Source organism: Populus trichocarpa, chromosome 19 (genome assembly GCF_000002775.5).
Source record: "Populus trichocarpa isolate Nisqually-1 chromosome 19, P.trichocarpa_v4.1, whole genome shotgun sequence".
NCBI classification, from domain to species: Eukaryota; Viridiplantae; Streptophyta; class Magnoliopsida; order Malpighiales; family Salicaceae; genus Populus; species Populus trichocarpa.
Genome location: NC_037303.2, coordinates 11,429,992 through 11,442,127, shown reverse-complemented (window position 1 = coordinate 11,442,127; position 12,136 = coordinate 11,429,992). Strand labels below are relative to the sequence as shown.

General features: G+C 36.1%; 2 protein-coding genes across 2 annotated transcripts; one reads left to right on the top strand and one right to left on the bottom strand.

Annotated features, from left to right (window-relative positions):
• Positions 1 to 794: 794 nt before the first annotated feature.
• On the top strand, positions 795 to 6,169 carry LOC7475755 (probable serine/threonine-protein kinase At1g54610). The gene is made up of 7 exons (XM_002325908.4): positions 795 to 1,901; positions 2,401 to 2,685; positions 2,832 to 3,149; positions 3,468 to 3,695; positions 4,054 to 4,154; positions 4,324 to 4,705; positions 5,182 to 6,169. The coding sequence occupies exons 1-7, from the start codon at positions 1,467 to 1,469 to the stop codon at positions 5,365 to 5,367; spliced, it is 1,935 nt and encodes a 644-aa protein (XP_002325944.4). The 5' UTR covers positions 795 to 1,466; the 3' UTR covers positions 5,368 to 6,169.
• A 108-nt stretch (positions 6,170 to 6,277) lies between these two features.
• Positions 6,278 to 11,527, bottom strand: LOC7475754 (uncharacterized). The gene is made up of 3 exons (XM_002325476.4): positions 11,149 to 11,527; positions 7,976 to 8,106; positions 6,278 to 7,256 (listed from the first exon to the last, which is right to left on the bottom strand). The coding sequence occupies exons 1-3, from the start codon at positions 11,375 to 11,377 to the stop codon at positions 6,579 to 6,581; spliced, it is 1,038 nt and encodes a 345-aa protein (XP_002325512.4). The 5' UTR covers positions 11,378 to 11,527; the 3' UTR covers positions 6,278 to 6,578.
• Positions 11,528 to 12,136: the final 609 nt, after the last annotated feature.

Here is a 12,136-nt window from a genome sequence, read left to right as displayed (position 1 = left end):
AAAGTTGTCATTTCTATTCTTGTTTTGTTGGTGTTATGTTTTTTTAAGTAAAATAATATTTTATTTATTTGGGTTAATCTGAGTTAATATTTTAAATTCATGACCCGGATCATGAGACCATAATAACTCTAAATAAAACAAATAAAAATAAATTATAAAACTCAATTCTCAATAGATCCATTATTGAATTAATGATCTAAGTCTACTTGGGTTAACTTACAAAACTCGTGACTCAGGTCATGAGACTAAGATAATTTCATAGAAAACGAACCGAAATAAATAACAAAACTTAATTCATAATCAACCAAATATTCAAGATATTGAATGATAAAATTAAAAAATAAACAAAAAAATCGAGTTAATTGAGTTAAATCACTAAATTCATGACATGAACCATGAAACTGAGACAATCACAACAAAAAAAACTATAATAAATTATGAAATCTATTATCTAATAAATTAAGTGTTGGGAAATAAAATTAAAGAAAAAAATTATATATTATTTTTAAAAAAAATATATTATTTAATCAAAACAGAATGACCTGAAAAGAAATCGAAATATTCTTAGCGGAATTTAGATTGTATTTTTGAAACGGACTGAGATTTTAAAAGAAATAAAATCTATTCTAATTTATTTTGTTTTTAAACTATAGGCTATTTTAATAAAACAGAATAAAATTGCCAAATTGTTGAATATATTTAATGGCGATGGCTAGTAAGAAAACTGAAAAATCACACACAGAACCTGTCAAATCCCAAAAATCTTTGGCCTCTCGCAATTACAGGGACTGTCCAGTTCCACCAACCTTCTTGTATTTCTCTTTCAAAATATCCTTTTCTTTAATACTTTTAAGAAAAATCTTTCTATTTTCCATTAATATCCACCCTTTTGTCTCTAATCTCTACTTAGCTAAAAGTCACCAAAAAAGAAAGGAAAATTAGGAATTTAATTTTTTAATCAATTAAAGAAGAAAAAAAATAACTGTAACCCAGAACGACGTGCCAGAATTCCTGCATTGTAGATTTATTTCCCTTGTCTAAAATTCTTTTACAATCAATTCTTTGGATTTTGTTTCTTGAATAGTCTTTATTTTGCATTCATTTCTTTAATTTTCTCTTTGATATGTCATAGCTTTCTTGATATCAACAACATCATTCACATTTGGAAATTCTGTGCTCTTGTGTTTTGCAGAAAGTCTTGTAATTAAGCTTGCATAGAGGGATTGTATTTCCTAAAATGGTAAAAACAAATCTTGGTTCTTAAGAGCAAACACGTTGAGATATTTGTCGATCTTTTAATGCTCCATTGATTCGGGAGATTGACAAAAATGGTAAACTTGGGCTCCCAGCATAAATGCAAGGGTGCCCATTTAATTCATTGCAGCAATACGGCAAAGGGTGGTGGTGGTTTTGGCATTTTTTGAAGGGTTTCTGTCAGGATAGAAGGTGATTTTTGAGGTGAGATTATGGGCAGCATTTGCTCAAAACGAGCTGAAGAAGAAGATGTAAATATCAATAAGAATGAAAGGCAGATAGAGGTGGATAAGTCTTCTGTGCAATTGGTTGCTCCCACAATATTCATTAAAGAAGAGATTCTGGTAGATGTTCTTGGCCGAAAAGATGCTCGTCATGTGTCGAAGGAAAATGTTGGGAGTGTTATTGATTTATTGGAAGGAGAAAAGAAAACGAAACTTGTTGATGAGAAGAAGAAAGGCCATCATGGATCGGTAGCAATGGATTCAGAGTCCATTGATGACCAACCACGTATCATGAGTAGGATGATTAGCATGCGTCCTTCCGCTGAAAGGGAAGCATGGCCACAATGGTTAACAGCAGCTGCTGGAGAAGCCGTCAAAGGGTGGCTGCCTCGACGAGCAGACTCATTTGAGAAGCTAGACAAGGTTCAGCTTGTAAAACTTATTTTTAGTTGCCTGTTGAATTAGATAACGTGACATGAAATAATTTATTTTCGATGACTGTTAGGGTTTTATTTCCTTGTTTGGTAGGAACTAAATTGCAATATGGAGCATCTCTTGCTGTTAACATTTAGCATTAGGATAATATTATTATGTGCTTACGAAAATAATCGTATGAAAGCACTAGCTAGAAGGAAATAAATGGTATTACTATCAGTCCAAATTAATGTAAGAAAGATTAGATAAAACAGACAATCATTTATATAAGAGCTGTATCAGTCCTGTAAAATGAGACTCGTTTATGGAGCAGAAACTCTGATTGAAGGAAATCTTTACTATACTGGTCTGTTAGTTGCATAAGTGCAGGCAAAGTTAATTTCTAGTAACAAAACACGAGGGAGATCAAGAAACATAGTCTAGATTGTATCATGTCGACATTTTGAGGTCTTCTTATGTGTTGCTTTTAAAATGAAATGATGTGCAGATTGGACAAGGAACTTACAGCACTGTATTCAAGGCTCGTGACCTTGAAACTGGAAAAATTGTTGCAATGAAGAAGGTGCGGTTTGTCAATATGGATCCGGAAAGTGTCCGTTTCATGGCTAGGGAAATCGTTATTTTGCGCAGGCTTGACCATCTGAATGTTATGAAACTCGAAGGAATAGTCACTTCGTGGATGTCAGGGAGCTTGTACCTTGTCTTTGAGTATATGGAACATGACCTTGCTGGGCTTGCAGCAAATCCTAGCATCAAGTATACAGAAGCTCAGGTACCAATGATCTTATCTGTTCAATTTTATGATTTTTTCCATATTTGGAAAATGGCTTCTCTTAGTTTCTGCTACCATGGAAGTCATATAACTTATCAACTTGCCATTCATGTCTAGTCTTACAAGGAAATTACTCGTGCTTGCAGATAAAGTGCTATATGCAACAACTTCTACGTGGACTTGAACACTGCCATAAACACGGTGTCTTGCACCGAGACATCAAGGGCTCAAATCTTCTAATAAACAATGATGGAGTTCTCAAGATTGCAGACTTTGGTCTGGCAACTTCTTATCAGCCTGATCAGAGTCTGCCTTTAACAAGTCGTGTAGTAACTCTTTGGTATAGGGCACCGGAGCTTTTGCTTGGTGCTACAGAGTATGGACCTGCTATTGATATGTGGAGTGCTGGCTGCATTCTTGCTGAATTATTCACTGGCAAGCCTATCATGCCTGGAAGAACAGAAGTAAGCTCATTTGCATGTATGGTTATCTTACTTGCATCTTAGCCAACACTAGGAAACCAGCATTACAAGTCTTCTATGCTTTGGAATCTTCAACTTCCCTCTATGGTCTACATCATTTTCATATCTTCACAGAAGTTAAAGATGGTCATTTAAGCACCTACGGGAAATTATCATAAGAAAATGTGTCTCTGTGCCATTTATTTCTCAATGCATGACTTTGGACCACCTACAGAGAATCAGAAGACAATGTGATTTCTATCTATCATCAGTCCACAGAATTGTATTTGGTCTTAAGAACTATCATCTTAATGATTACAGGTAGAGCAAATGCATAAGATTTTTAAGCTTTGTGGCTCGCCCTCTGAGGCCTACTGGACGAAAAAGAAGTTTCCACATGCAACTAGTTTCAAGCCTCAGCAACCTTACATCCGCCGTACTGCTGAGACATTCAAAAATTTCCCTCCTTCAGCTTTGACACTTGTTGATAAGCTCCTGTCAATGGAACCACAAGATAGAGGATCAGCCACTTCAGCTCTTCGAAGTGAGGTAATTATTTCTTATGTTTTATTTAATTTTAGACATTCAAAACTTATAGTATCAATTTATCATCATATACCTTCCAGCAGACACAAAAAAATTGAGGGCAACATGGTTGACTTGCAAACCATTTTCTTGTGAGAAGCTTACTTAAACCTCTCGAATTGAGTTTTTCTGTTTAAAATATTTTGAACTTGTATTCTGAACATAGTATGAAGACAGCACTAGTACTGGTTTCTTGAGTTTGGCTTCATGAAATGAAAATGCAAATGTTATAATGAACAGATTGCCTTTGAAGAGTGTTTGGACCTGCTAGCAGTTGATTGAGTTGGATGGATTTATTTATTATTTAAATTTTTACTTACAGTTCTTCAGAATAGAACCCCTCCCGTCTGATCCATCTAGTCTACCAAAATATCCTCCAAGCAAGGAACTGGATGCCAAGATGCGAGATCAGGAAGCGAGAAGGTACGTGACAAGTAACATCAATCATAACATCTTGAGGGAAAATTTAATCTTATACAACTTTCATTAGCAATTTCACAAGTAAAATAAATTCAATCAGGTATAACACAATAACAGTACGAATTTAATCTTAAACAACATTCTGAAAACACATTTTAATTTTAAATTTCAGGCAAAAAGCAGAGGCAGTAAAAGGACGAGGACCAGAATCTGTTAGAAGGGGTTCAGGAGATACTAAGAAAGCTCCCACTTCAGAATTCACTGCTCAGGGACAGCCAAAAACTATATGTAGCAGTTATAAATATAATATCCAGGAGGATGGAGGTTCTAGCTTCCGAATTGAGCCTCCTAGAGTATCGAAGAAGAATGGTCTCGAGCATTCTGCTTCAGTGATTCACCATTCTGCAGTAGGATTGTCGTTAAATAAGAGTGTAGATTGTACAGAAAATAATCCAGAATTGAGGTCAAAGAAATCTCGTGTGTCGCAATCAGGGGAGATATCTAGCTCCTCCCTTAAGAAGAAGGAACGAGCTCCTAGCATAGATTCTTCAGCGGTAAAGAATCATCCACCTTCGTCAATCTTTCAAATTTTTTTCTCTGTATTAAACAAAGTTAAATGTTAAAATCATAACTGATACATTCATCCAACTGCCACCCTTATATATGAATATGGATTTTGATGTGCAAGGAAGCTATTTACTCATGGAGAACAGTTCGAGAAAAATTGCCATAATTTTAAGACTCTTCATATTGTTTCCGCTACCAGCAAACTCTTGTCCAGCAATGGGAGTTGAAGTTTTATGCATTACAAATACAATTGATAAATGTAGATTTTGAAACAAATTGCAAGTTTTAGATAGTATGTTACCCTAGTTACAAGCATGTCAGACATTCAAATTTGACAGTGGATATCTCATTCTTTACTCTCCATTTTTCCCCACGTAGCTTTTTATCCTTCTTTTTCTGTGTTAATTTGAACTGCTATTGTGTTATGCCTGATCATTTGACAAAAAAGGAAATCTGGTTTCAGGGGTTTGTTCCCAGGAAAACCAGGATCCATTACTCTGGACCACTGATGCCTCCTGGGGGAAACATGGAAGAAATACTCAAAGAGCATGAGAGACAGATCCAGCAGGCTGTGCGTAAAGCACGTCTCGAGAAATCAGGGACCAAAGATAACCTTGACGTTTATGAGCAGCTACATCATAACAGATGACGCAAAGGGTAATTCTTCTCCATCATGCCTTAAGGAAGCATCCTCTTGATGTCTTTCTCCTCACCCTGCAGAACAATTTACCCTCCAGTCAGAAGCGTCTTTGTCCATGCCATCAAACAAAGCAGATGTGATGTGCTGCTGGAGCTTCACTGGGATAGAGTGGGGATTGTGAGACGCCGTTTTGAAGTAAACCTGCATTTTAACGGAGAAAGGAGGGAGGTTTGTTCTTGTATTTCTTTGAAAATACATAAAGAGGTAGGACTTTGTTCTGTATAGTGGATAGTGTTGTTGATTAATAAGTAGGTACGGTATTCAGAAGTAGTCAAGTATCCAATTTATCTTTCAACTCACTGCTGAAATGATTGGAACAGAAATAAATTCATTCCGGCTGCTTGTAGTTTGGACATTTGTCTGTCGGCAGTTTCATGTTCAGGCCCGTTGACAAAGGGGAAATCAAAGCAGTTTCACAGTTGCCATTCTTTGCTTTTGCTTAATTTAACTGGGGATAACAATCGATGCAGGCAACTTTTCAGAAGATCAAGAGTTTAACAACCTTACCAGAGACACAGAATTTTCTCTAGGAAAAAGTTCAGTGAATAGGTGGCGATCTGAGCTCCAAAGTACATTAAGTACTATCAATCTATACAGCAAAGCTTACAGGTGAATTGATTAGTGCATATGCTTGCCAGGCTTAAATGGGAAGTTGAGAGGCGGGAACTTCAATTCCAGATTTTCTTTTATGAACACAATGCTCTGCTCAGTTTGGCTAAGAATCGACTTCAACAGTTTGAAGGCTTAATGATGCTATATGTTTTTATTTCGTGGTTGACTATAACAATCCAGGGCTTTAAAGTAAACAAGAAATCCCCATCTCTAAGTAAATTAAATAAAAAAAAAAATCAGTTGAAGATTGTCCAAAGAAGCCTGCCCTTAGGCCTACTGCTACTTTCACCTGAAAATTTTTACAGATGTATTTCTTACAGCAAAAAGACCTGCTTAACTTTTTCTTAAATAATTTAAGAGTTCACTGTCACATAAAAGAGCCATAATTGCCTGGGTTATTAAGGGGAAATGAGAGGAAAAAAAGAGATTCTGATTAACAAAGATGTGAGTTTCTGTACATTTAGCTTCATTACCTTAGTTATATATCTGGCTATAGCTTCAGGAATGATTTATTGATTTGGGGAACACCGATGGCTCATAATAATTACCTACACATCCCGCTTAGGCTTCCGGCTTAGTTCCGAGTAATGACCACCCATTAGCTGCAAAATCTCCTCCCATAAACTTTCTGATGATGAGCCTGATGAACCCCCACAAATCAGATTAGAACTACATGCAGCCACATACCAATAATTTGATTCAATCTCCTCCCTCAACTGATCTAGCTGCCACCCAGCATAACCAACAAAGAATCTGAAATCCTGAGGCTTCAGCACCCCTTTCTTCACAAGTGCTGCAGCTTCATCCAAACTGTTTCTAGCACCAAAACACAGGCCAGGAATTACCTCTTCAAACTCTTCAAGCTTCGTCTTCTCCCCTGTTTTTAATAAAAACATGCTTGCCTCGAGGGGTCCCCCAAAATGAAGAGAAAAATCAGCAAAAGTGGTTGCTAATTCCATATTAGTGGGCTTCATGTGCCTGACCTTCTTGTTAAGTGGGCGGTTTATGACAACTCCAAATGGTCCCTCTTGTGGGTGTCTGGTTCCAGATCTGAGGAGAAGAACGACAGTTCTTTCAAAGGTGCGAACTCCATCAAGTTTTTCTGTGGCAACAAGGACACAGCCAGTCTCAGGTACAGGAATAGGGTGGGCCCATTTCAGGCCAAGGGGTTTTGACTCCTGGGGTGTCCCAGTTTGGTTGTGAGCATCAGATTCTGCCTTCCCTGCCTGTGAAAACATTAAAAGTGTAAATTTTGAAGTCTATACAGCATCGATTTAACATCATCAATTTGATTATCTTATTTTTCATGTTGTGAGGACATGGAGTCCATCTTCAACTCGTCACTATGTGAATAAACCAATCTGGATGCCATGCATCTACCCCAATACTATACTTTATGGCTTCATCTGGTCGACCTCAATTACAAGATCCATCATAGCTACAAAACAGCACTGTTTCTTTCAGGAGGGGTAAAAAGGGACAAAAGAACTTGATGATAAGCTGTAGGTAAATTTTGTTGACCTGACTACATCAGATGTCATGAGCTCAAGGGAAATTTAGCGTTTTCCAATTGTTCATGGAAACAGGGAAGGAACATACAAAATAAAATAAAGTGCTTCCCATTTCAATTAAGTTACTTGCCCTTTTCTGATGTACCAGACCCTCTATGTGAGAAGTGAGAACCCTATCAGAATTTACTCCAAAAAACATGAAATCGATTTATTTTCCTTACATGGAACAGCTCATTCATGAACAAGCTACACAGGGTAGAATCAAAGAGGAATTAATGCTGCTACCCTGGACCATCATAAGATCTACTACCATGATGACAAATAACAGGTTGAACAGAGTGCTAATAACATTTAAAAGTCATTTTTCTAGAGCTTTGTAACTATGACATTCAACATGAAATAGATATACAGCCCAATAAGTAAAGAACGTTCACCTTCTCCTGAGCAAATAAATTTGCCCTAAACTCTCTCCAATCAAAGTTTACCCTATGAGATTTTTGGGAAGCAAAGTCATTGGCTTTGTTCCCATCAGGAGAGTTACTTCCTTTTGAACCATCTCCATTTCCTGTGCACATTAAATTAAGTTCCATTTAGCCGGCAAAAAATTCAATATGCTATTTTTCACTCAACATCCAGATATAACATCCTGGCAGTGTTCATTTAATCATAATGAAAATAGTATATCTTTCACTGGAACAAACTCACTATGCATGACTGGTGAAAGATAGTAACATCAACGACAAAGGTGATGATGATAGCAAAACAATTACGAGCAAGAACAGGCAATAGTCTTAGATGGCTTATGCTTTGACTAATCACTAATTAGAAAGGGCAAGTGATTTGATGGGATATTGCCTGCAAATGATTGTGAATAAATAATGTTGACAGATGCTTTTCATATATTAAAAATGCTCCCAAAACTAATATAATGTGGTAACAAGGCAAGCAATGATACATAAAGAAATTAATTAACAATGAAAGGATATAACTCACTTTCTTTTCCTATTTTTTATCTAGGGAGAAATATCATTCTTGAAAGGGGTGTCGAAACAAACAAACAATTGGTTAATACAAAAGGCAATATGCATATGACCTGAACAAACATTATAAACTATAGTGCTCAGAAAATATAAAATGAGAAGGAAGCAATAGTGAGCAGTCACTTCATCATTAGATGAAGGGAAAGCTTAATTCAACCTCAGGGTGATACACATGCAAGTGGATGAACTTGGGGTTGGGGGTGGGGGGGGGGGGGTGTTCCTAACAAAAAGGCTGACAAGAAAAGGCAATCTGTTGAGAAAGCTGGCAAAAAAAATCATGCGGCCATCCCTTAGCGGTGATGAGTAAGCTTGCAACAGGGTAGAGACACCATTGACTTGGTAAAACCTAGATTCTTTGACCACAAATGAGTAACGACAATTCTATTTGGTTTTCAGAACTGAAAAGCATGAGATGTGCAACTCAAGGAGCTCATAGATGAGCAAACAGAACATTCTAAACCCTAAAGTCAATGTAAGGCCATATGCACACCTTCATGGTATTGTTGAATTAGCAACCTTGATCTGATTTTCAGTTGAGGTAAATTAGATTTAGCTTCATTAAAACTGGCTGTTATTTTATGAGTCAATGTTACTTTTAATTTTATTGGGTATAGACTAAATTTTGTTCAGTGAAAAACTAAATCCACATATCAATATTTTAAAGTTCCAATGCTCTTTTCATTCCTAAACTCAGAATAGTTATAAGTTAGTTTAGGAGTTAAATTCTTAGTTTTCAATAAGGAACCAAATCCTTGCAAAATGCTAAGAACAATTCAAAACTCTAGATGCAGATGTTTGCAATCACTTTTAAATATAAAAGAGATCAATTTTACATAAGTTTCAGAAACTTTTAGCTTTCTTTTGGATTGTCTGACAAGTGTGTCACTCAGTTTATTTTGCAAGCAATCAAGTTTCAGATAAATTTGTTACTTCATGAAGCCCTCTACAATTTTCCTTAAAAACCCCAGTCATCAAATCTCATCAATTAGCCTAATATACAGAAGAAAAATCCCAACGATACTGTTTACAATACAGCACCCATAATGGCCATAAACCTTGAACTTTATCCTGCAATTGATACCAAAGCTTTTACCTCTTGTACAAGGAAAACCTGATTCCAGTAACAAGTACGGGTGATTCCACCAATGTATCACATAAAGGTTACTAACATATCCTCATAGCTGCCTCTACAATGCATCCCAATGATACTGTTTACGACAGCCTCCACCATGCTGCTGTCCTGCTAATTTCTTATGTAGTCCTTCCATGTGTTTCCCCCCCACTAATTCATATTCAATGAAAATGACAAAATTGAAGTAGAAGGTGCAGATGGAGACTTTCTTGCACAGTACCAAACTAACAATCACTTGGATTGCCCAAAACATATGATTGAACCAAATTAGTCTCTCTTTTTTACCCCAAGGTCAGAAAATAATAAGAATTCATATGCGGCAGAAAAGAATGGAAATAATAGTAAATTCATACCCTAATTTAATGCACATTTTTTTATATATATAAGGGAATAGGATCTACTGATTTGATATGTTTTGGACTATCCAAATCATTGATATTCCGGTACTGTGCAAGTAATATTGTGGATATAGGGTGTGGTAGACCAAAAAACAAAAAGCATTGATTGAAGTGGTAAAATATAATTTAGAACCACCGTAGCTCACAATGCACTGGTCCCAAATACAATTGATGGAGAAAAATGATCCATGTCACTGCTCTCATCTATTTTGATCCTGAGATTTAGTTTGAAAAAATGGTATTTTCCTAACAAACCCTCCTAATAGACTCCCCTACATTCTCGATGGGACATATGACAAATATATTGAAAATCACAAAATGTTAGTTCATCTGAGTGTAGGAAAGTCTGCTACGAGAGTTTGTTATGAAAAACTGACACTAAGTTTAAATTTCAGAAACATGATTTATCTAATAGTAGAAAACTTAAAGAGAAACAACCCAACTACTTTTCTAACCTTTCAATATCCCTCTGAGTCTTGCATGACTCTTTTACATGATGACTTGAAGTACCTTATAGAAGTCATCACACAAAAACTTTTCTTATCCCCTTCACCAAACTTCACAAAAATATTTATGGAACCAGTCAAGGTGTCTATATCATCCAAATCAACAGAAACTTGAAATCACCCTTTGATATAAATTATATTAAAAAAAAAAAAAACAGAGCAGGAATTGGTTTTCCATGATAACATTTTACTTATAGATAAAGATCTCCGGTTACAACTCCATAATCCTTCACTGATTTATTTTTTCTTCTTTTTAATACTCGCACTCACTTTCTAAGAAAGTCAACCATATCCAAATGGATCACTTCTCCTACTATTCACTCTATCCAATGCCTTCAAATTCCTTAATTGCATGTAAAACAAACATCAAAACTTCTTTTACATTAATAACAGTCTATTTCTTTTAATCAATTCAATTTCAATCCCTTCTTTGTTCAGTACAAATATATAATCACATAATATCATCAAAAGGTATACAAGATTGCAACCAATATAATAGTTCAATATTATGAATTAAAAAAAAAAACGAACCAGAAGGAGAAGGAGAAGAGGAATTGGAGTTATCATTGCCATTCTTCTTAGCCATAGCTTTGACACTCAAAGAATGATACCCAAAAGAAGAAACATTACGCTTCAAAACCCTAACGTCCAAAACCCTGAATTTCCCAAAACTGAATGATTTGTCTCGAATTGAATGATTTCTCAAACAAAGAGGGCTTCCAGTTGTGTTCTTCACATGAACTGCCCACAGATCCATCATTCTATCACAATGGGTGCAGCAATCACAATCGGATTCTCCCGGAAAATGAAATGAGCGTGCAAGAGAGTGTTTTTATTTTCTCGGGAAAATTGAGCAGCTCTATACTTTAGAAACGATGGTGGTGAGTAAGAGAAGAAGATGGGTGCCTAACGGATAGAGTAGGAAGAAAATAATAATAAAATACAAATGAGTGTCGTGACTTCTAAATTAATTCCATATCAGTCCCTAACAATCTGAACTCTTACATATCTACCACCCTATGAGGTCCATATTTCTACTTTGGTCCTTGATTTGTTTTTTTATGCATTGAGATCCTAGGATATAAACAAAAATCAATTAAATCCCTTCCCATTTACAACAAATAAATAAAAAGAAAAGGAGATATGAGCGGACCATTTCCAATAAGAATCATCTATTTCTTACGAAGCCACTCCGACAACGTTTAATTTTCTATCAATCCATCATCCTATGTAGGATTGTGTAAGATATTTGTGAAAGCTCTAGACTGGTTTGGACTAGATTAAAAGATTGAGGAGTGATCTGTAATAAGTATTAGAATAAAATCAAAACAGAACTGAACGACAACAGAGCAGTGACAGACAAAAGGACGTGAAAATGAAGCTCGGAAACTTCAGTGTAAGAGAATATGCCTTTCTAGCCAGCTCTAGACTCCAGTTGTGTGGAGATCCGTGGCGCTGGCGGGTAAGCTAGACACTCTACACTTTTAACTGTCCACGTCAGACGGGTTCCAAATATTTT